The 23,640-nt window shown below is 37.2% G+C and overlaps 2 protein-coding genes and 3 non-coding genes across 5 annotated transcripts; 2 read left to right on the forward strand and 3 right to left on the reverse strand.

Annotated features, from left to right (window-relative positions):
• Window positions 1–38: 38 nt before the first annotated feature.
• On the forward strand, window positions 39–1,591 carry LOC137584389 (transmembrane protein 192). Its single transcript, XM_068299762.1, has 4 exons — window positions 39–293; window positions 461–593; window positions 664–940; window positions 1,114–1,591. The coding sequence occupies exons 1-4, from the start codon at window positions 160–162 to the stop codon at window positions 1,338–1,340; spliced, it is 771 nt and encodes a 256-aa protein (XP_068155863.1). The 5' UTR covers window positions 39–159; the 3' UTR covers window positions 1,341–1,591.
• Window positions 1,363–23,344, reverse strand: LOC137584390 (interaptin). The gene is given in 10 exon segments (XM_068299763.1): window positions 1,363–1,662; window positions 1,725–1,916; window positions 1,987–2,244; window positions 6,005–6,124; window positions 6,190–6,672; window positions 6,675–9,920; window positions 9,977–10,013; window positions 19,279–19,344; window positions 22,458–22,793; window positions 22,930–23,344. Coding segments are annotated over 10 exon segments (4,962 nt in total). The 5' UTR covers window positions 23,079–23,344; the 3' UTR covers window positions 1,363–1,587.
• TRNAA-AGC (transfer RNA alanine (anticodon AGC)) lies at window positions 2,309–2,381 on the reverse strand. The gene has a single exon. It is a non-coding gene; the product is annotated as a tRNA-Ala (tRNA).
• Window positions 13,243–13,315, forward strand: TRNAA-AGC (transfer RNA alanine (anticodon AGC)). The gene has a single exon. It is a non-coding gene; the product is annotated as a tRNA-Ala (tRNA).
• TRNAA-AGC (transfer RNA alanine (anticodon AGC)) lies at window positions 13,957–14,029 on the reverse strand. Its single transcript has one exon. It is a non-coding gene; the product is annotated as a tRNA-Ala (tRNA).
• Window positions 23,345–23,640: the final 296 nt, after the last annotated feature.

Consider the following 23,640-nt stretch of genomic DNA (forward strand, 5'->3'; position numbering starts at 1 on the left):
TTTGAATGGGAATAGTTTCTTTCGACATCAACGGTCACACTGAAATGCATAGAAATACCAGAAAGACACAGATTTGCGCGTCCATTAGAAAAACAACAAAACGAAGAAACAAAGAAAAAACAAACTTGTAATCCTCAACGAATTACGCAAAAAGGAAAAATGGATAGGCCCTTCAGTGGAGCGGCTGTTGGAGCTCAGCCAAGTAATAATGCAGATACAGATGAACTATTAGACCCGGTGCTTTTTTCAAACTCTACCAGCGGCTATAAATTGAAAACTGTGCCTGCATTTAGGTAAAAGTCATTATTATGATATGATCAACGTCCATCAGAATTATTACCGGTCATGAGTCACATGAGAAGGGTGTTAAGCTGATATCATCAAATGCTCAATTCAAATCAAAACAATCATTTGTTAAATCTCAATATATATTATATATTTGATTATGTATATTTTACAGCCTTCATTTGTTCATCTCGACTGCAATTTCCGCTGTGGGCATTGCACTGGCTGTTCTCATGCCAGAGGATAAGCGTTGCGATGCTTATTTCATAATGCTCTATCTTCGCGCCACCTTTTGGGTGATTACATATGTATGTAATGAATACCATTGACCTGCCTCAATACCCCAAATACACTTAATCTCAATTTGCAATTTTGTAGATCTTTGACCACTTTGTGAAGAAGCAGCATGATAATCTTCGTCTCAGCGGTTTCCATGACTTTCACCGTGAAACAAATATGCAAAAGGGCATTCCCCTGCAAGTGGTTTCGCTCTGGAACTCCATGTTGTTGGCTGTTCAAGCTTTGATTCATCATTACTATGGCACTGATTTCTATACACACTGTGCAGCCGGTTGGTTATCGCCTGTTAGCTATGTGACAGCTTTTAACATATCCGAGAATATTGTTCTAGCTGCCACTCATGGTTGCTATATAGGTAAGTGGCACAAACAATGACATAAAGACCATAATTTATACAAAGAAATAATACTTATAAATGACTGATCAAAATCTCAAACAACCTAATGAGTAATCTTTTGAAAATCCATTTAATATCCAGCAAAACTACTTTAATTTAGATCTAATCCAATCATTTATACCTCTCTTTAGACAAAGTACGCAAATTCAACAAGGCAAAACTGGCTCCCGATGTCCTACGGGGCGCTGATTGTGCCGCTGGCTCTTTGGGTCTCATGCAACCGGGAAATACTGCCGAATTACTGGAAAAGCAGGCCGATCTCATAAGCTATCTGCGCGATCACACTCACAAATTGAATCAAAGATTGCATCAAATGCAAACCTCTGTGCGTCCCATAAGATTGCCAGAAATTCCTTAAAAGACGAAATACTTGTAAAACGTATTAAATAATATAATATTATTATCCTCTTTTTATGTATAACGAAGAAATGTTCTTCAAATCAAAATCAATTGCTAATACAATTCATTATTCATTTTAAAGAAAGATGTGTAAATACAATGTTTACAATCAAAGAAAACAAATTGGTGTAAACTTCAATCTTGTATACGTTGATTGTGACAAACGTAAAAATGTTAATCAAATATTAAATCAAAAACTGTAACTATTAATGCTCCGTGTTAATCATTTGCTGTGGAATTTCCAAGACGACCAAAGATTTATCCTTTGAAGAAGTAACAACCTGAAAGATACAAAAAAAAAGTGAATGGTCGCTCTAAGAAATATACATACAATCTATCTTACTTTATCGCCAGCAATTGCCAAGGCCAAAACCATACGTCCGGCGCCTTCAAAACGTCCCATTTGATTGCATCCAAGCTTATCCAATACATAGATATAACCATCGTAACAGCCCACCAATAGAAATCGCTCACCATAAGCTACCATGGAGACAGCGCCATTGCCACAGCTTACTTTGTCAACCAAATTGCCAGTCTAATAAGAGGTCAAAAAATTTTATTAGAATATGTTTTACAATATATTCGGATAGTGATGATTTGCCTACCGCAAAGTCAAACTTGTAGATCTCATTCTTCTGAGTGCCACAATAAACATGGCCATCATTTAAGAGTAAACTGTAGACATTAAGGTCATTAGGCAGGGTAAGACGCCGCAACAAGAGTCCACTGGTCGCATCATGCATATACACAAAGTTTCCCTTGCAACCAAGGATAACGATCTTGCGAGGTCCTTCTTTAGTTGCTTTGACAGCTATTATGGATTGTCCAGTCGAAAGTAATGGTGAGTCCATGACTTTATTGGTCTGCAAAAAAAAAAAATATACAAAGAAATTAATAAAAAAAATTTAAAAAAAAGGACCAAATCCTTGGAGATGCGGGGCATCGATCCCCGTACCTCTCACATGCTAAGCGAGCGCTCTACCATCTGAGCTACATCCCCATGATGATTTGCTGTGATTTCTTGGCCCTTACAAAGTTTGGTAAATGGCCAACCAACTCTTGGTCGAAATGTGCTTGGCATAATAATTTTTTTGTCGTTTGTATTTTAAAGAAATGCATTGTCATGACTTGTGTGTGTATGTACATATGTTTAGTCGTTTTGTATCTACACTCTACCTATAGCCGAGAGAGCAACGAACCAATTTAAGGTGTCTTATAAATAGGTTTTCCATTTATTTGTTACAAACAAACTATTTATAATTCTTTTAAGCATATCTCCTCTATCTATGTATACATTTCATAGAGATAGCATAAAAAGAAAGCAAGACAGTGGGGCACAAGCGGAACCCAATGAAATTGCAAATCGTTTGGTTTACATGAGCAGGTAGACGTTTTAGACGATTTTTCTGCGAATGTTTTTGGAAAATCGAAACAGATACACATCCAAAAGTAACCAATTCTTTAATTATTATGTTCTTAAACTCGAACCCCGAAGCAGGTGGCGTTTCCCCTGCAATACTTGAGAGGTAGTTCTAGTTCGGATAAAGAAAAGTATTTTAAATTTTGTTTCCCCATTAAAATTTTTACATCAATGGTTTTAACTAAAAAGTTTTTGACTTGTGATCATAGAGTTTGAAATTCATTAAAATCAATAGTTAATGGCTGAATATCAATTTAAAACAAGGAATCTATCAATTGAAATCCTCAGTAAATTTTATGCATAGGATTCCTCTTTGGGATCTGAAATCGCAGCTACGTCCATGGCAATGACGTTTTAAGAGTATCTAAAAAAAGTTTAATTGATTAGATAAGAAATAAAAAAAAAAATATTAGATTTTTGTTAAGCATAAAGCGAAAGAAAAATTTATCAACCTAATAACTGGCAACAATATTACTTAAACGAAAACAAATTTCTGATTCTTCTGTACAATTCTTTGCCCTAAAAGTATGCTATGCTAAAGGTTTAAGAAACAAATTCGTCACCTTTTTGAATTTGACTATTAAATCAATATGCAAGTTTTATATAAACATAAATTAGTAGTGCAAAACTAATGAAAAGTTATTACTAAACAAAGAACGCAAAATATTAGAAATTGCCGAAAATGAAAATTTCATGCTGGTGAAAAAAAAGACAAACAAAAGCTGCCATTAAGCAAGAGGCGGGGGCTCCTACATTGATAAATGGGTATGCACAGGCCTTTGGCCCTAACCACTCCCTGACAGCCACCCGATTATCCGCTGGAGTGGAGGGAGTACATCTTTATATAGTGCCACTATTGCAATTTGTGTGTGTGTATGTGTGTGTTTATGTAGGAGGCAAGATGGCGTCATGGACGATTCAAAATAATACAAACAAATTGCAGTGGGAGGCGCAATCTTTTGCTTATTCAGTGGTTGCAACAACTAACTAACCTGCCACACCCACCGAAAACCTCCACCCTCAACCTGCCACCCACCCACTGTAAGCAATGCAACAGAGAAGAAGAATATCAACAGCAATGAAAAAGAGTTACACGTCCCACACACACACACACACACACAAACATACATAAACACGCATACACATAACGGTATAAACAACCAACCCGCTGAAGGCCCAAGCAACCAATGAGAAAACGGTACATACACATAAGCGTCATTTTCCAAGAGACACAACACAACAAAACAGGAGCCAACCAGCAAGAAACAACAACACCATCAGCAATAGCAACAGGCACACAGAGGCACAGGATACGAAGACAATTCCAATTGCAACGCCTTGGAACGACCGAAACAACGAAAGAGCGATAGAGAGAAATGCCGAGCTTCGAAAAGAGAAAGAGAGTTCCTCTGTGTGGGAGTGTGAGAGAAGCATAGAGAGCAATAGCTAAATAGAGAGAAATAAAGAAAGAAAGAGAGAGAGAGAGAGAGAGAGTATGGGTAGTTGTATTTTATTTAAAATTGTTTTGAGTAAATAGCATATAAACATTTTATTTGCTAGTGCCAAAAAACTAACGAATGGCGTAGCGCAAGGAAAAACCCACACACACACACACACATAGCCGGTTGTTCTAACGGTAAACTATTATTGCAACAGCAATGCACTAGTGCAGAGGGACATGCGCATACCCGAGAAACACTTCGTGTCCTTGCAGAGGAAAAACGAGAGAGTGAGAAAGAGAAAAGGACGAGGCAACACGAGCGCAAGAGAGAGGGAATAAGGCTGCGTCGGCAAAATATACCGTTAACTAAACAAGGCGCACATAAAAACTTAAATAAACAACAATAGAGGAACCTAGCAAGAGGACCAGACCAGCAAGAGCAAGTGAGTTAGAGATATGTATGTATATATATATAGAGAGACAGAGATGGAGGTAGCTGCACTTTGTTAGTGTTTGTTGCAACTACTACTAACCTAACCTCCACCCGCCCACAGACAAGCTTGTGCTGGCTCTCTATGTAGTTTTCGGCCAAACAACGTGCAGCAAACATCTACAAAATAAAACACAAAATAAAATATCAAGCAATAGCAGCAAAGCAGCTCTAAAATTGCAATAACGCCTTCCACTTCACTCCTATGTATCTACACGACTATATAGCACGGTTACGCCCCAATCTTGGCCATATTTGGCCAAATATCTACACACCTCTAGCCACCAAGTACAGTTGCACCCTCCATACCCGTACCCTCCTGCTATAGCTAAAAGTACAGTTGCGTTTGTTGCCTGCATTATCATCAGGGCAGCACGTCGCAGCCATAAATCGAAATTCTGCCACCAAAAAATATGAAGACTTATAGCACACTAACTCTTAGCCACATTCTAGGAGGGCGAAATAGCAGAAATATTGTAATGAAGTGCGCCACACTCCACAATCGATTCCAATCCAATTTGTATATTTAGCGCAAGGCAAAATAGTTAAGTATGGGGGGACAACAAATAAATCTACTTCGATTTGATTCTCATTGTCTAGACATTCGTTTTTCAACAATGCCGCTTAATGCCAATTCGTTGTTGGCGTGTTTTTTTTTTCTCCTGCCCTTCTATTTTTTTTTGTTTTTGGCAAGGTGTGGAATCGTCCTGATAGTGCCCGGGATGAGCACATTAATTGAAATTTTTCAAGTGTTTATTTGACAGATAAATATTTTATAAGGCAAACAGTAATTAAACGTTGGGTTGTATGATGGTATGGGGGGAGAGAGTGAAAGAGAGAGAGAGTGTTTGAATAAGATGCATTCAATAAATATAGACAGGTATAGGCTAACCAGGTATTTGAACAATTAAGTTTCTATTTTTTAAATTAAACACCGACAGTGAAATCATATCCATTTTTAGTTAAATACCAAGGAATAAAATTCTTTCTTTTAGTAAGAGATAATCCATAAATTATCGAAGACTAATACTTATGAGGTTTCAATTCGGATAATCAATTATCTAATATTGGTCTTTCCTCTTGTGATTCGCCTACTCGTATTAATGAATATAACCTAGATTTAGATTTGACAGTAATATGTTAAAGCAATATCTATTATTAGTTAGCAGTTCTGTGTAAAATTTGCATTTTAACTTATATCCTCATGATTCTTAAGTTTATTTCGAATTGGAATTCCTTGCTACTTAATTAAACTAGAAATTAGTAACTTACCATAACATCGAATGTGAATAAGTTTCCCCAACGACTACCAATGAAGGCCAGATCCCAGGCAAGATCGATCGATTGTAGAGGTTCCTTGAAGTATACTGTTTGCATGACACGCTCCAAATTCTATTAAAAAGAGTAATTACTTTGGTAATAATACATTCAATCTCTTAGTTGGAATCTAAACCCACCTCCAATGATGATTTTTTGAGGAAGCCATCGAGAGATGTGGTATACAAGTATGAATCCTTTTTACATAGATACATATTCGTGATGGCCTCACTGTGCTTTGTTATCTGACGCTCCAATTTGTGATTCTTTATGTTAAACATATAGATATCGCCATCCTCAGAGGAAGCGATAATATATATCTTATAGATGCGTATGTGTGTGATGGGATAGGAGATACTATGCAAGCGTCCACTTGGAATACAGTCAAAATCAGAGTTGCTCTCCCTGCGATTTGGATGCGAATATGATATATTGGCCATGGAATCTGGCAATGTTGGTGGCGGAGGCAATGGTGGCACAATTGACATACTACTAACAATAGGCTCTGGCGGCGGTGGTGGTGGGGGAAGAGGTGGTATAATGGCCAACGGTTGCTGCTGCTGCGACAGATTTGATTTTGTTATACGTAGTTTCTTAACAGGCGGATGTGAATTTTCTGCTAGGGAGATGTCCTCGTTTTCAGGATCTTTCTTAATCCGATTGATTGGCTTGGGAATGGATATTGACTCTGTTTCCTGTTGTTCGATTTGCGAACGTAATTTTCTACGGGCGTTCCGTTTGGATTTTTACGCCTGCTAACTTCCTTAGATGGTTTGCTGGCCACAGGAGGAGATGATGGCAAAGATAGTTCCGTTGCAATGGATTCCAAGTCAGGTGATGGCGAATTTGTGGGCGTTACTGTTGGTGTAATGGCGGCTTGACTTGGAGTACTTCCCGCTGGATTTTTCGAAACGACCGTATTTAGAATAAGAAACTTTCGACTGTGCAGTTCTAGGGTAAGCATTTCCAAATCGGATTTCTCTTTTTGAAACTTCATTATTATCTCATCTATGAAATTGCGTCGATTCTGATATTCCAAGAGGCGTCGATCGATTTCGAGTAGACTTTGCGTAATCGAATCCTGACCATAGGAGGATTCAGTGTTAGTTTCACCATTAGCTAACAGAGAGTAACAGCTACCTAGCTGAAGGCGTGGCATTGCTGACTCCAAACCAAGTTGAATGGATGGCAAATTAAAAGGCTGCTGACGCAAACATTGCATACTCAAGGAGGCGTTTTGACTCGCTGGCGGTGGAGGCGTTGGCGACACATCGACTTGAGTCCTTTGATGTATCACCTCTGCTGTCTCAGCATTTTTCGTGACCGTAATCCCATTTGCCCCACTTTGTTCCTCTTTGCCGCGCTGTGCCGCTGCCACATTAACAATTTCCTTGAGCAGAAATTCAATGGCAATACGATTATTGGTTTCTTTGAGATTCTTTTGAATTTTTGATATATCCGTATTTCTGAATACTTGTGGATTATGCTTACTACTTGTTACCACGCCAAAGATAAACTGCAGACGCATAAAGAGAGTAGCAGAGTGATTTTTTCGATAACGTTCAACCAATTGCTGTGGCAATTGTGGTAGAATAAGTTTCTCAAAAGTGTCTATAACAACGCCACTTTGAAGTTCTTTATTGTAATGACTTTTCGAAGAAGAACAACTACTATTGGAGTCGCTATCAGTCTTAACGTCTTCTTTCTCATCTCCATCCTCATCATCCCCATCATCATCATCATCATCGCCATCGTCATCATTTTCATCATAGTCTTCGTCATCCGATGAACTGATCACAACTGTGGGCATTGGACTTGTTGAGCACACGAAGACAGGCTCGTCTTTAATTTCCACTTCTAGACTTTCTAAAACTGGAGGTCTAACAAGTTCAAGTTCCGGTGACTTGTCTTTTTGGGGAGATTTCTTGTCCTTTTTGTTGCCATTATTAAGCGATAAGTTGCTATTCAATCTTTCGTTAAATTCTTCGGCAACTTTAAGGCGTGCCATTAAGTCACTGGAACGTTGTTTGGCCATGTCCTTAGGTTCGATTTCCTTTTCCAAGTTTTCCTTAACGCTTTCGTCGCCCTTATTGTTAAGCTTCATAGATTCCTTTGGTTTTTTTAAGGGTTCTTCATCGAATTTATCCTCCCCAGAAGTTTTTCTTTTTACTTTAGGTAGCTCAACCTCATTAGCAAGAACTACTTGATCAAACTCTTTATCTTTTTCTATACTTTCAGTATCCTTTTCGGCAAGAACTTCTTGATCTTTCTCCTTTTCTTTTTGATGTACGTTTTCTTGGTTTTCAGTAGTCTTTTTTGCAACAATTACTTGATCTTTGTCGTTATCTATTTCATTTGCGTTTTCTGTGTTTTCAGTATTCTTTTTAGTAAGAACTTGATATTTCTCGTTATTTATTTCACGTGCGTTTTCAGCTGTCTCTTTAGCAAGGTCAACTTGATCTTTCTGATTGTCTTTCTGAAGCGATTTTTCTGGATTTTCGGTAGCCTTTTTGGCAAGAACTACTTGATCTTTGTCATTATCTTTTTGAATGGGAACTTCTGAGCTTTGAGAAAACTCATAAGCCTTTATATTTACTGTTTCATCTGCGGTAATTGACTCATTTGGGTTTTGTTTAGTCACCTTACTCGATTCTACGCTGGACTTTTCGTCTTCGCACTTCTCTTTGGAAGCCTCTGTACCTATTGCTGTAGTTGCGGGAATTAACTCTGTTGTGTTTTCTTCATTCACCTTACTCGATTCCACAATAGAAGTTCCGCTTTTGTTTCCTTCTTCAGTGCAATTCTCCGGCTGCACAATACTTTCCTGGGTTTGATTAGTCTCTTTCTCCTGTTGATTTGGAAGGTCCTTTTGATTTGCAAATATATCTAGTCCAAAACAGTTTTCAATTTCCTGCAGAAAAAGTGCTGGTAGTTTAGTGGCATCAACAATTTCGTCCTCAATTACTTCATTGACTGGATTATTTTTGGGTTTTTCAAATTCAATGCCTTTTAAACGACGACTAATCTGTTCACAAATACGTTGACGTGCTTGAATCTGTAGTTGCTCCTCGAAAATTGTATCACTATTATTGATTATGTACTTGAGACTCTCCTTGTCCATTCTAGCCAGTCGATCATTAAAACTAACAACATTATCCCGACAATGGCTAATAGTACTACGTCGTGAAATTTTGAGGGCAGGCCTAATGGGTATCTTTGTAGGAGTGGGGGATGAATTCTCCGCCAGACGATCTCCCTTTGTGGGGTTGCCAGTTTTATTTTGTTCAAGTAGCTCAGTCAGAGGTCTTACTTGTATTTTAGGATATGATGGATGTGAATCGGGTTTGTCTTTTGATTTACTTCTAGATTCACTGAGATTTTCTTCGGGTTTCTTCTCCAAGACTTTATTATTGTTTTTATTTTGAGCACTGGTAACATTAGTCGATTCTTTCGAACAGGTTGTCTTTGCCGTACTATCTGGTGGAGAAATTCTTCGGGTTTTCGTAGGTGTTTCAGCTGATTCACTGGGCTTTTTATTTTTAACTTCTTGGTCCTGTTTTTGATTAACCCTTTTGTCATCTAATTCTTTAGGGATCTCTGTTTGCTTATCCCAATTACTTTTGCTATTTGATCTTTGATCATTATAACCATTTTGATTTGTTGGCTCACTAATTCTAGTTCTAATATTACTATTATCGTCGCTTATCGTATTATGGCGAAAATTAGCTTTTCTTTGATAATGTCTCTCTTGTTGCCAATTTCTATTTGAATGATAGCTTGACGATTGTCGATAATTATTTGAAGAATTGGACGCGTTATTGTTATGATAACTGCGTCCACAAGGCGTACAGTTTCTAGATTGGTTTTGCCTCTGAAATCCAAATATATAACTTAACCCGAATTTCAGTTGAATCTAAAAATACTTACCCAATCTCTTTGGTTGTTATTATTGTTGAAATGCGTACTGCAAGCGAGAGAGAGAGAAAAGGTAAAATTAGTATGCCAATTAATTACAATTAGACACATTGCGGCGCTCATTACAAAAACATAACCAATGTGTATACTCTCTTAGCAGAGATTAACAAAACGTAAAAAGAAAAACTCTATGCAAAACAATAAAGGAATAATTAATGTAATCAAGTAACGTGCCTGAACTTCTTTCTCTCTTTCAACTTGCAACTTTTATGTGGCACGTAGCGAAAGAAAGAAAGCTGATGCATTAATTTAACAGATTTAAAATTTATAACCACAAAACTCCATTCCAATTTTTCTTATCCTTCTTCCGACCACCCAACCACCCATCGTCAGTCTGCTATTTGTGTATGCAAAGGTGCAAATTCCTTTATTTTTGTCGGTCCGAACTTTTCTGTTTTCTTTGCAAAGAAATACAGTGCCACAAATCATTTGCTTGCGCCTTTTGTTAATGTAATTTGTAACGTGAACTAATTAAGAATTTAAGCAAATACGAGAGCTCTGTGGGAATAACAAGCTGAATGAGGCTGAAATCCGTTCTACCACTAACACAATCGTAGAAATTCATCACTTTTCACTAAAACTTTAAACTATTTTTGGAAAAAATACCACTCATTGCTCTCTTCATAGAGTTCTTCTGCGAATCTTCATTTGTAAATATTTTAAGAAAAAACTTAGTCAAGAATAAAAAAGAATACAATTTCTTGACTGTGAAAAACTGAATGCCATTGCCAATAAATTAATATGCATAACGCATTGTGGCAACCAAAACACAACACAAGAAAAAGAGGAAAAATTGGAGAAAATTTATGCAGTGATGAGTGAAAAAAGGATGTCACTTGGTCCTACAACACGTTTCTCCCCCCTTAGAGCCAGGGAAAAAAAAACTCAGTAAAAAGTCCTGACTGAGCCTGAGTCTCAGAGACGTGTATGTGTGTGTGACACAAGTTCCTTCTAATGAACAGGAAGAATATACTTTCTTGTGAACGGAACCTATTGCTCAAATCAAGCCCAAAAAAGTGTCTCCCTTGTGCTCAACTAATAAAGTTCCAGCAACAAAAAGGCAAGTCAATTAAAAAAAGTCACAACAGCAAAAAAGTAAGTAGTACGTGACGCCTTGAGATAGACCTCTCTAGATAAATGAAATGAAATGAGATGAGAGACTTTTGACTAAATATTTTGCAGCGAATGGTAACTTAAGAATAAGCAGGTTCGAGGTTCATTTATTTCAAGCAGATTTTTATACACACTACCAAATATATTTATATTTAATATTTACAATATCTTTTATTCGTACTTAGCTTAAATCATCCTTACTATTTTTAAGTCAGAATTTTAACAATTAATGAACTGTGAAAAGTATGCTATGAATATTACGTCAACGTATATGGCTAGTGCACGGATAATAACATATTTTGTAAGACAGGGAAAACTTTTAATCCTGCTGTATGTTGATATATACATATTCAGAATCAGCAGAATCTGTATGGAAAAAAGTGTATAGAAGGGCATAAAGTCTTTAGCTTTTAAGTGGAGCAGTATCTTCTGTTCAGTAAGCATAAAAGGTGAATGTGTCAAGAAAAGTGATCACCTAAGTGAACTGATTGTGAGTGTGTCAGAGAAGTCTAACATTTATAAATCAGATCCACAAAAATAACCCTTGAAAGGAAGTTTGCGATCTTTTTGTGTAAGTGGAGGATTTGGCAGCGAAAGGAAAATAATAAAATGGTAAGGTGTGTTGCTTTTCTTAATAATTTAGTATCTACAAATATAAATATATATTAGAATGTTTTTGATATTGGTTGAATTGGATAAAATATAAATAAAAGTGTATTTTATGCTACGTCGCAAACTTGCAGCTTGCTTAAAGATACATACACATGTATCCTTTGCTAAAGAGTATAAATAAAAGTCACCGACTGTCTTGAAATTAAAATTACAAGACGCCTGAATAACTTTTGGTTTGACTTCCTCGTCATCTGCTCCTCCCACTTGCCGCTACTGTCTCTGACAGGTAAACGCTGAGAAAAGTTTTGAGGTAACATTTCTTTTACGATTCGCTAGAGAGCGACTCTTCGCAGAGTGTCTCACAAAGAGAAAGGAAAAAGTAAAAGTAGAAAAGTGCCACTCGTACGTTTTTGTCATTAATTTTGTATATCATTGAGTTTTACGATTCTCATAAATATGAAAACGTTTAACTCTTGCCAGGAGCATCCCCCTAATATAGAGGAGAGAGGTGGGATGGGGAGGAACATCCTTCCACTCCTAGTTGTATATGAGACAAACTAATTGTTGCTGTTTGCTTGTAATGTGTTTTTAAGCGGAGACATGCTTCCCACATGTTTTCACAGTGTTTCTCCATCTCAAGCAGTTCTTATAGAACAATTAAAGTGGGTTTGGTTCTTAAAGAAGGGGTGCGGGTGAAGTTGGGGTTGGGGATGGCGTTTCCCTGAGAAGGGTTGATGTGCAACAGCTTGAGGTAATTTTCAAGTTTGTTTGTGGCTCTGTTCAGCGTTGACAACAACAACAACAACAACAAGAAGTTTGTTATTTTGCTTTATTTTGTTTGGTTTTAATTAAAGCTCCAAAGAACAAACATTAAAAAGCGAAAAATGTAGCAACAATTTGTTGTAATGGAAACAATTAAAATTGGTGTCTGGTAACTTTACATGATTTGTATTGTAAACTGAATATTTCAGATGTATGTAGGTATTACTGTATTAGTCGCTGGTCTTTCTCTTGCATAGACAAGTAAAAGCGTTTAACACTTTCTGGGTTTCTTAAATTTGATTAGTATTCAATACTAGGTTTGATCTTCATATTCGGATTTAAGACGCTAATAAAATGATAACCTGTAAGAAAATTGTTTTCTCTAAGATTCGAGAAGACCTCAATGCATAAATTCCTTACTTCTTTTATTGTAGAAATAAAATATGTGAACTATTTATAGTAAAATAAAAGTAATAGGTATAAAAATCGTTTCAATTTGTTTTGTTTTTAATCGCAATGAAAACGCCTTTCATTTCTTGACATCGGCCCCACCCAAACGCAACAATTGACCAAGGCAGAAACCAGTTCACAGACTTGGCTTGACACAAAAGAGATAGACTGAAGTCAGGTAAGTGGTAACGGCTTGTGCATTTCAATTGCCAGGTAATTGCTTTTCGGCCAAGAGCCAAATTAGACTAGATATTGAACCGTTATGTGGACAATATTCATATGGGGATGTAGCTCAGATGGTAGAGCGCTCGCTTAGCATGTGAGAGGTACGGGGATCGATGCCCCGCATCTCCAAATAAAAGAGGACAGGGATAAAACGGAAGCCCATTCTCCTTAATTTTTTTTTTCTACCCATCTTTAAGTTACCTTTTACATACATTTTGCAGTTAGCTAGTTATGATGAAAGTCGATAGAAAACAATAACGAGGCATGTGTCATGTATCATTTACAACAAACGCACTCAAAATTTCTCATCGTTGTTGTTTCAAATGACTGCCTAAGGCCAATTCCGAGGTTGGTCTGGTTCTGTTACTTTTCCTGCCTGTTTAATTGCTGGCAAAGTTTGCCAAAATGCAGGCAACGGAGTAAACAAACATTGGCATATTGTGCTGATTTATGTGCGACAATGTCGTGTTGCCTTCTTTATTCCACCGCCCCTCTCCCCCTTCGAACAGCATAAGCACAGTCTGCATGAGGGCGCAAATCAAATTAAGCGACTTGATTGTCGACATGGGGGCGGCATCTAAGGGATGTGTGTATCAATGTATGCTGGGATAAGTCCTCTTTTGGCAGTTACAAAGCGAGACCTTTGAATATTCATTAGTGGCAAACATCTTCGACAGCATTAAGGCAAAGAACAAAAAATTGCAGACGTCTGCATATTTGTTCGAAAACCAAAAGAAGAAAAAAATTCAACCGAATACCTTTCGATTTTCTGGAGATGCGGGGCATCGATCCCCGTACCTCTCACATGCTAAGCGAGCGCTCTACCATCTGAGCTACATCCCCATATGCATTATTTGACCACTTCAGTTAATGTTAAAAGACAATTGTTGACATTATTGGCCAATTGAAACAAAGAGTCGAAGCTAAAAACAGAATTGGTAAACCAAGTTTTACAGTTTAACACCTTTTGGTTACTCTAAAACCTTTTAAAGTTTTTCTTTTAAATGAGATTTTCCGAATAGAAATAAAAGCTTATTTTATTGTATCAACTTATTTTGTTCTTTATTTATTTAAAACCCAAAACGTTATAATCAAATTGCCTCTTCCTTCTTTTTATTTTACTCGTTAAGTTGTTTTGCCAAGTTTTTTGTTCCATGAAAGAGCAACAAACAAAAAACAAACAAACAATAAAATATTGAGCACATTAATGTTTAGTCAGACGTAAAATTACTTTTAAGTCTTGGGAAGGGAGCAGAGAGTTTGGAAACACTGTCTAGGAAAAGTGAGGCTATAAAGACGTTAGATAAACCTTAGATGCATATTTATGATTTAGCACAGTCAGTTCAACAAAAAAGTAGGTGGAGGAGGAGGCGGCCAAGGCTGAAAGGACCAGCAGGAAGATGCCCTGACACTTTGGGGCTGAGTGTCAAGACATTTCGTGCAAATCTTTCATAATGCTCAATAATGAAAAATGGAAAATATTGTCACTTCAGCCATTGAGGGAGGGAAAGAGCAAACGCGGGGGGGACTAGATGGCAGAAGAACGCGGCATAATAAAAGTTTATGTGGAAGTGTTTTGCGGATTTAATTAAGAAATAAGAAAAAAATGAACAAACAATTTTTGACAAAAACTTTTCAATTGCCAGATGCGCAAACCGAAGACGTCTCGCCTAAGCGGATTTGTGATAGACATTTATTATTATTATTTTTTTAAGTTGAGCAAATTGTTTACGTTAATTAGAAAGGAAGCTGTGAAAATTTGTGAGGTTGAGAGAATGAGAGGGAGCAAGGGAAGACGATGCTATTCGAAATAATCATTAAAGGGAATTCTATTTTACTTATTAGAATATTGAATTCGATTAAAGTGAGAGTCGGGGATGCTAAATTTACTTTGTCAAATAAATAACTAAATATTAGAAATGGCTAATAAAAACTTTGCAGAGATATGTATAACGAAGAGGAACAATTCTAAAAACTGGAGATAGACGATATTCGGATTAACAGCTCTTAAAATTTTATTTCGTTTTCTTATATTATAGAGCCAACGCAATTCTCGAGTTAATGTGTAATCGATTTTCAAATTCCTTCAATTTTAGCATTAACTAAATTTTAATTTATAGTGAAGTGAGTTTTGAAAATTCAACGGAATACCATTTTAAGAGTATAATGGATCATTTTATGATTTTTTCCCACTAATATTTTAGAAAGTATTGAATATTTGTTTAGGGATTTTGATTTTGAATTATATTTATTAAGTGGGTTCGAGTCGAAGCTCAAAACAACAGCAAAAAGTTTGCTATAAAAATATTATAATTGAATTTAAAATAATAATATTTAGCGCGTTTACTTTATAATTTCCTGATTCCACTCACCTCTTCTTTGTCCAAGTATTGCCCCGGATCTTATATAAGTATTTATTATATTAGCAACTAAGTTACTTCAGTCAACTAACTGTCAGTCTATGGCTTTTGGTACCGAAAATAAAACACAAACAATTTAATTGTTGACCTCACAAAGCACATTATATTAGGCAAGTTAACTCAATCACAATAATTTAGTTGGGCGTTAAATGGTCTCTCGTTACAGTTTCGCACAAACACACACACATACACGCGTTCAAGTGGCACTTAATTGTTTATGAATTGCGGCCTGTCAGTAGTGAGTGTGTGTGCGTAAAATATAAATCAGCCTGCGTGATAGGCTACAAATTTTTTTGCTTTCTGGTTTTTCACTTGAGTAAGCGGAAACGGAAGTTTGTGTGTGGTGACATTTTGTTTTGGGGCGTTTTTCGATAGCCTTATTTGACGTGTTGCTTATGTCAGCTATGATGCTTTTATGTGTGTGATTACAGGATTATGACTATTTTTATTTGAAAATCTTCGGAAAATGGTCTGTTGAAAAATATTAGTTTTTAAATTGTCATAATAAATCACCTGTCATTTGGCTTTAGAAACTATAAATCACTTTTGCACAATAATAAGTTTGTCTACATCCTTCATAGTGCAATACAACACAACACAACATTTACTTTGGGCAGCAAGTCCTTACTGGCCTGCCAAGAAGACCAGTTAACCGACGGCTGCCAGCAGGAGCAGGAGCAGTTTAGAGAGCACAACAGAAATAGCAACACAATCATCATCATCATCACTATCAAGGGTGGTGGTGGTGGTGGGTGAAGGGGGAGATACATAGACCAAGCAACAACAACAATGCAACATAACAACACACACATACACACAACTCATACATACAACAGCGAACGAGAGAAGTCGACGAGCCGATCATCATAACGGCAAATGGGGGGAAATCTCTTGTATATAGCAACACGAAGTCACGGCCCGAGAGCTGCAGCAAAACAAAACACAGCACAAAACAATGCAACAACAAAAACAACAACGTCAGCAAAATGTAACTAAATAAGATGCAGCCAGGGCGGAATGGGGCGAATGGTTGGGGGAGGCTGACCGCCGCCCCTGCCCCCAAAATGCCCATACAGCCCGCAGAGCCCGTGCACGACTGCTGAACGAGCGAGCTGGAAAGACCGAACGAGACTAACAGGACAGACCAAGAAGCAGAATAGACTTTGCCCACGAAAGGCACCACGACACACGAACGTCAACAATTCGGACCCGACAGGAACGACTAAGCGAGAGAGAGAGTGTATATGTGTGTGAGAGAGAGAGAGCGCAGGCATTTGGGGAAATAAAATAAAATACAAGCAAAACAACAATAACAGCAAAATGCAACTGGCACATACACTAGCACGTGCAATTAATGGCTCGGGATGGGGTGGGGAAGGCTGAGAGGAACAGGAGCAAAAGAAAAAGTGGGTCCCCATTCCATCTCTATCTTGCTCGATGCCTGCTGCTGCTTCTGCTGCTGCTGCCTGGTTGGCTGTTGCATACTTCTAGGCTTGCGTTGGCATTTTTGTTTGGTAAACTGCATATACAACAATACAATAAGCAAGACATGATATAGCAGGGCAGGAGGATCTCTTTTCTCCTCTACCCCACCTCCTACTCCTGTTGCTGTTTACTCCTTTGCTTCTTATACATATGTATGAATGAAATTTTCCGGTGCGCATGCCATTTGTATGCCTTTCGTATAAAAGTCACTTGGTCTATGTGAATGAGCTCAGTTGAGATTCAACTACCAGAGTCTGGACTTCGAGTTGGCCACACTCACACACAAACATACAGACTTAAATATACCGCCACTTCCCTCTCCGGCAAAGAGATATATATATTGAGAAGTAAAGAAAAACAAACAAGACAATTTATAAACTAGACACCCCTAAAGGAAGTCAGTAAAAGCGACGGCAAAACACGAACTTTTCTCCTGGACTTTGCGTGTGAGCTCATAGCTTACCAAGGTAATTATCTTTTCAGAAATGATCTAACTGATCGAATGCATTTCTTTCATTTGATTTTAAGCTGCAAGTGGATCTAGCCTTACGATACTACTTAGTCTTCTAACAATAATTTCTATCTCTTATCTCTTTGCAGTTCAATAAATCGTCAAAGAGGAGCACCTGGTGAAATCACGCAAATCATTGTTGCATATCTTCAGTTTAGTTCGCTTAGAGAATAAGCGAACCTACTGTAAGTAGTACTCCATATGTACCGACCAGATGAGAATCGAACTCAACGAGATACAAATGTGTATCGCATTGCATTGTACACCTTCGAATCAGAGTATATACACTTATAGTAAAATGGGGGCAGGGCACAAAGTATTATAATCTAATATTATATAAGCGTAACAGATAGGTAGAATCTATATGTAAGAGTATCGCTACTTAAACCATCACGAGTTAGGATATAGATTTAAGAAAGGTACCAAAAACATTAAAAACAAAACACAACAAAACAAAATCATGTAAAAAAATGAAGAGAACAAACTATTAAAACCATCCAAAATGCAACTCGATCGATTTGAATAGTTTATCAAGAAGTTCCCCCAACGAGAGTTAAACATTGGCTTCATCCGCTCTATCCGGGGCATGTGTTCCGCATATCAAATCATATAACCTGACCAACAAAATTATCCGGGTATTTGCTTGAAACAACATGGTGTCCGATCTAGCATAGACTTTACGCGTGCGCCTTTGATATTGAAACTTAGGCCAGGGTCCGGACCTTAGCCAAAAACGCGATCTACGTGCCGTTCGTTTATCGGCTGTCGCCCCACGCGTCGGTTGGGCGGGTGGTGGGTAACACATTTGACTGTTACACGTTGGGATTACGTTCGTCTAAAGCACAGTATGTTTTTCTTTTATATCGTGATGCTTTAAATGGAGTGTAGTGTAGATATTATATTTTGTCGTCTTCTTCTAGCATGCTGCATGTTCGTGTCTATTATAACTTTATAAATACTTCTTTTCTAACACTTTAATATTCTTATCTATCAGTTTAATTTTTATTCGAAATTATAATTTAGTCTCCAAATATGATTTTTCGTTGGACATTCATTAGCGATAGGATTGAAGGTGAAGAAGTTATCCTATCATGCCCTTTTTTCAAAGAATCTCTAAATAATTGCGGTTACGGATCCTATTAGAAGGTGGTACAAAAGAAACAAGAAGCATGTAGATCTGTTAAAAAATCTAATTAGGAACTTATGAATTGAAAGCAAATGATGGATAAGGAATTTATCGATTGGCATAATAAGCATTATAATCTTCTCAAGACGTTTAAAAATAGTGTTTAATCCGCTAGAATATAGGATCATTAATATTTCTTTTTCAACTTCAACAATCCTTGAATTATCACAAAATTTGCATTTATCCCTTTATTTACTCTCAATGGAAGTTAGAACGCACAAACCTTGTTAACGCTTTTTGTTTCGTTTGGTTTGGTTTATTTTGCTGTCAACAGCGTCCACCCAAGAAATGCATATTTAGTCAAGTGTTAATAATGTGGCTGGCTCTAACCCCAAGGGGGAAATCCTCATCCAAACATTGAGAACAGCAAAGACCAAAAAAAAGGTGCAAGCGTGCGTTAAGGCCCAAGAAACACGCAAAACAAACAAATGGGGAAGAAAACAATGCAAAACACCAAAAATAGAAAGATGAGAACATAAAGAAAACTTGCCTCTTGGCTTGGCTTGGACCGTTTTGCCAGGGTTTGGAATTATATTTCGTTGAATTCATTTGGCGCCTGTAAGAAAATAAGAAAATAAAATCAAAATGAAAATAAATAAAAAATTCAGATAAACAAAAAGAAATGCATAACTAAGAAAAATATGTGATAAGAAGTCGATAAGCCGACCTTTTAGATACCCTGTTTTTGGGAATGAACAATCCATATTAATACTTATTCTGAAAACATTATCCATTAGTTCTCTTTACCATTACCTAAGCAAAAGAACAAATTCGCCATCTAATAACATCATATTTAGTTGGGATAATTCGCAAACCGAATATGCCTCAATAGTTGTGTGATCAAAGAAAGAAGAAAAGAGAAATGCATATCTTAAGAGGGAAGATTGAAATCGGTGTAGGAAGGAATGAGTGAATCTTGGCCTGTTAATTTTGTTATTCAAAATGTTGTCTGAGATTTTGCCCAACAAAAGATGGAGACATTTATTTATTAGCATTTTTCTTTTGTTATCTTAAAAGTTGGCGGAGTCCTTTTGCCCAGATTTTAATTTAGTGGCAAATAATTAAAAATCTGCTGGTTTATCAATCTCATACTCTAGCCCATGGCTAATTTGCACACCATAAAAGAAAATGTATCTCTGTCTCAGATATATTTTACTCGTTTACGGTTTACCTCACGTAGTTTCAACGTCAATTGACATTGACCAGAAAGGTAACAGTGGTGTGGGTGGGTCATGGTGGTGAAGAAAGGCAAAAGGAAGGATGAACATTGAACGCACTCGCATGGAAATTTCAATGACAGCCACGAAAAGGACGAAAGTATCTCCTGCAGGCGCCCACTTGAAAATTTATGTGTTAATTTCAAGATGCCCAGCAGTCCAAGACGGGGCAGTTGAAGAGGGTGAACAATTTTTCTTTATATTTTCCAACTTCTTTCTTTCGCTTTCTTTTTTTATTGTATTTTGTTTTAAAAAAAGTTTTGCCAGGTGCTGCCAGGGTCAGTTTGCCTTTGGCTGGGTAATAAATGAGCTAATAATAAGCGAAATGTGCTTTTGAGTGACCCTAAACAATGCCCCAAACAAAAATTAAAGCAGATGGGATGGGAGAAGGGAGAGCAAAAGAAGCAAAGGTAAAAAAAATTACCTCCACAGGAATTGCCAGAAAATTGAGTTTTAACAAAAAATCCGTTGAAAAATGCTCGCAAAGTGTCGAAAATTCCTTTGGTGACATGAAAAGATTTGTTTATAATTAATTTCTGCCATTTTTCGTTTTTTGTTTTCTTACTTTATGGCGAAAGTCTAAAACATGTGACGCTGAACGAAATTAATTATATTAATACCAATGGTCAGCGTACAATTTTTTTCCATCTACTTTTTACAAATTGTTGACCATAAAAAATTAGCCTGAAGCAATTAAAACAAAACCTTTGGTTGGAATTTTGCTCCGATGCTGGAAAGTTTAAAGGAAATAGGGGGGAAAAAGAAGAATTCCAACTCAGTCTTCGACATTTATGAGCGAATCAATGTGTAGCGAATTTATCTAAATTTATGTGCACCGAAGTTCATATACCCTTGCTATGCCTCGTTTTTCTAACAAACTTATCCTTGAACTCAACGTGCTTTCACTTGGAGCCAAGTTATCATTTTCAACTGGCAAAAACATATTTCAACCCTACTAAATAAGAGTATAGAAGCCGCAAACGAGCAGCAGCTCAATGTGTGAAGTTTTGACGTGAAAAAAAAGAAACAAAGTTGGAGAAAAAAATTCGAGTTGCTTGTTGCAAATTTCAATCAATTTTTGGTGGATCTGGAAGAAGACTAAGCCAGGTTGAATTGAGCTCCAACGGAGGAGGACTAGAAGGACTAGTGCTACGACTCATTTACCGGAAAATTGAGTAGACATGCATATCCGTTGTCGTGGAGAATAAAGGGAAATGGTCAAGATGTCTACTGCGCAACATCATGACCAAAACAGGCTATCAATTAGACATTTTTTTTTTTGCTACTGCTGTTTGTTTTTGGACATGGCTTTGTCTTAGGCAAAAGAGTTAGTAGCCAGTTGTTTGGTTAACAAGATGAAGCTGACAGGGCCTCAGGTTATGGCTAAGGACACGTCACATCATTGAGACAAAAACCTGCCACAAAACAAACAGATCGACAAACAACAAGTTTTGCGGCCTAATGGAATTTTTGCACCAACACAAAAAAAAAAACAAGTAAAAGAATGAAAAGTCCACACATGGTGGGTGTTTGTGTGTGTGTGTGTGAGAGAGGGTGGTTGAGGAAAACTCTTCGAATTGAAAATCGAAGTTAATATGATGGCTGCTGCTCTGCAGACTGTGAAACAAATCATTTTCAAGTTGTTATGCGAAATCGACACGTTTTTGCCATTTTATATTTATTATGAGCCTTTCTTTCGTAGCAGCAGCAGCAGCAGCTGTTACCCAAGTTGAAGAACCTCCTCAGTGTAGACCAAGAGGAATGGGGGGCATAAAAGCTAATAATTTGGGGATATTTCATGGTTCTAGTAGACTTTGTTTAAGTCAATTTCAGTTTGGTTTTGACCGACCACATTAGTTCACTACGTTGAAAATAGAACTCGGCCATTATTATTTAATGATGACTTGCAATTAATTTAGCTAACACAAAACAAAAATCTATACATTTTCTAGAAAATGTCTATAAAATTATAAGTGCTGATTCCGAATATCTCAACATCTAGAACAGATTCTCTGCTCATACTATGAATGTCCTGAGAAAATCACACACACATACAGTGGTGGGGTAACAAGGACCCCCAAAAAGGGCACTTGAATATGCAAAACAGCGAATAAAAAATTCGTTTAGGTAAGCTATTTAACATTGTGGGGCATGGGACATGGTGCACAGGACCAAAGGCGAAGCGCAAAGAAAAATCTCATATACAACACATTATGTTGATGCGAGTTTTTTGTGCGCAACATAAAATTAGTAAGCACGTAAGAGCGCGTTGATGGGAAGGCTCATTATCATATAACAATAACAATTTTGCATGCCGGCAATGTGCGAACGTTGACACTGCTCCTGGCTAGTTGGCCGGGCAGGTCTTGTCGGCTCGTTGCTTGGTTGGTTGACAAGGAAGTGAAATGAGAACAGATGACTGAGATGATGAGAATCTATTCTGGAAACTCACCAGTTTCTGTTGTTGTTTGAGTTTACATTTGTGGGTTGTTCTGGTCCTCGGTTAATGTTATTTCCCTGAGAAGAATCCGTTGGGTATCTATTAGAATTGGAAGGTGATGGCCCAGATCCTCCTCCGTTGCCACCACCGCCGCCTCCACTTCTTCCTCTATTACTATTATGATCCTGAGAAGGCACAGCTGCCGATGCAGTGGTATTTATTGACGGTCTTGAACCAACTCCAAGCCTTTCCTCTCTATAAACATTATTTGGTGGTCTTGGCTCGGTGGTTTTGCCTTTATTAAATTGGGGAGGAGTTCCCTTAACTCGTTCACTGGTTTTTATGTGGCTAGCAATGAGAAGATGAAAATGCATAAGTTTTAGGATGCTGTTGCTGACAAAGAGAGATTCTGGCATATGTATACAACCATCTCTTTTCCTTTCTTTCTTTCCTAATCACAGAATTTTGAAGATTTGCAGCTCACCAGTTTTTGTTGTTATTTGGATTGGCGTTATTTGGACTTGGTCCTGATCCGGCGCCAACTTTTCCTTTATTGCTATTGGGGCTAATGCTGAGTGCCGCATTAGATGCTGCTGCCGTTGGGGTATTTTTTGTCTTTTTTTTGGTACTCATGATGGCGTCAACTTTTAATAATATTCATAACAATGTCATAAATCTTTTCATACTATAATATATTTCATTTGTTATTTTGTTGCTTTAGGCAACATTTAAGCGGCTTCCTTTTTTGTACTTTCTGGTGTTGGCCAAGCCAAGTTTCTGCTTATAAGATAAACCTGAAGTTCTATAACTGCATTAGCCGCGATCTTAACAAATTGTTTAGAAAAATATACAAAAATATACAAAAATCACTTAGCGTTCTATGCAAACAGCTGTCCTCCTAGAGATGGACTAACAAACGATTATGGGTGACAAGAATAAAGTTGGGGAAAAAGTAAACAGAAAATTAAAGACAATTTCAAATGTTTATACAAATTAAAAAGAAAATTCATTGTTAAGATATATGTACCATTATCTAGACACTTACTACTTACAGTTTCTTATTTCAGATATGTAAAACTTACACATTATCTTGGTTTTTCTTTCTGTTAGTTATACATATGCAAAAAATATATTTTTTATTTTATAGCTTGTCTTTTTATTAACTGCAACTTACTAATTTAATATTAATATTAAT

Source organism: Drosophila tropicalis, unplaced genomic scaffold (genome assembly GCF_018151085.1).
Source record: "Drosophila tropicalis isolate 14030-0801.00 unplaced genomic scaffold, ASM1815108v1 contig_878, whole genome shotgun sequence".
Classification (NCBI taxonomy): domain Eukaryota; kingdom Metazoa; phylum Arthropoda; class Insecta; order Diptera; family Drosophilidae; genus Drosophila; species Drosophila tropicalis.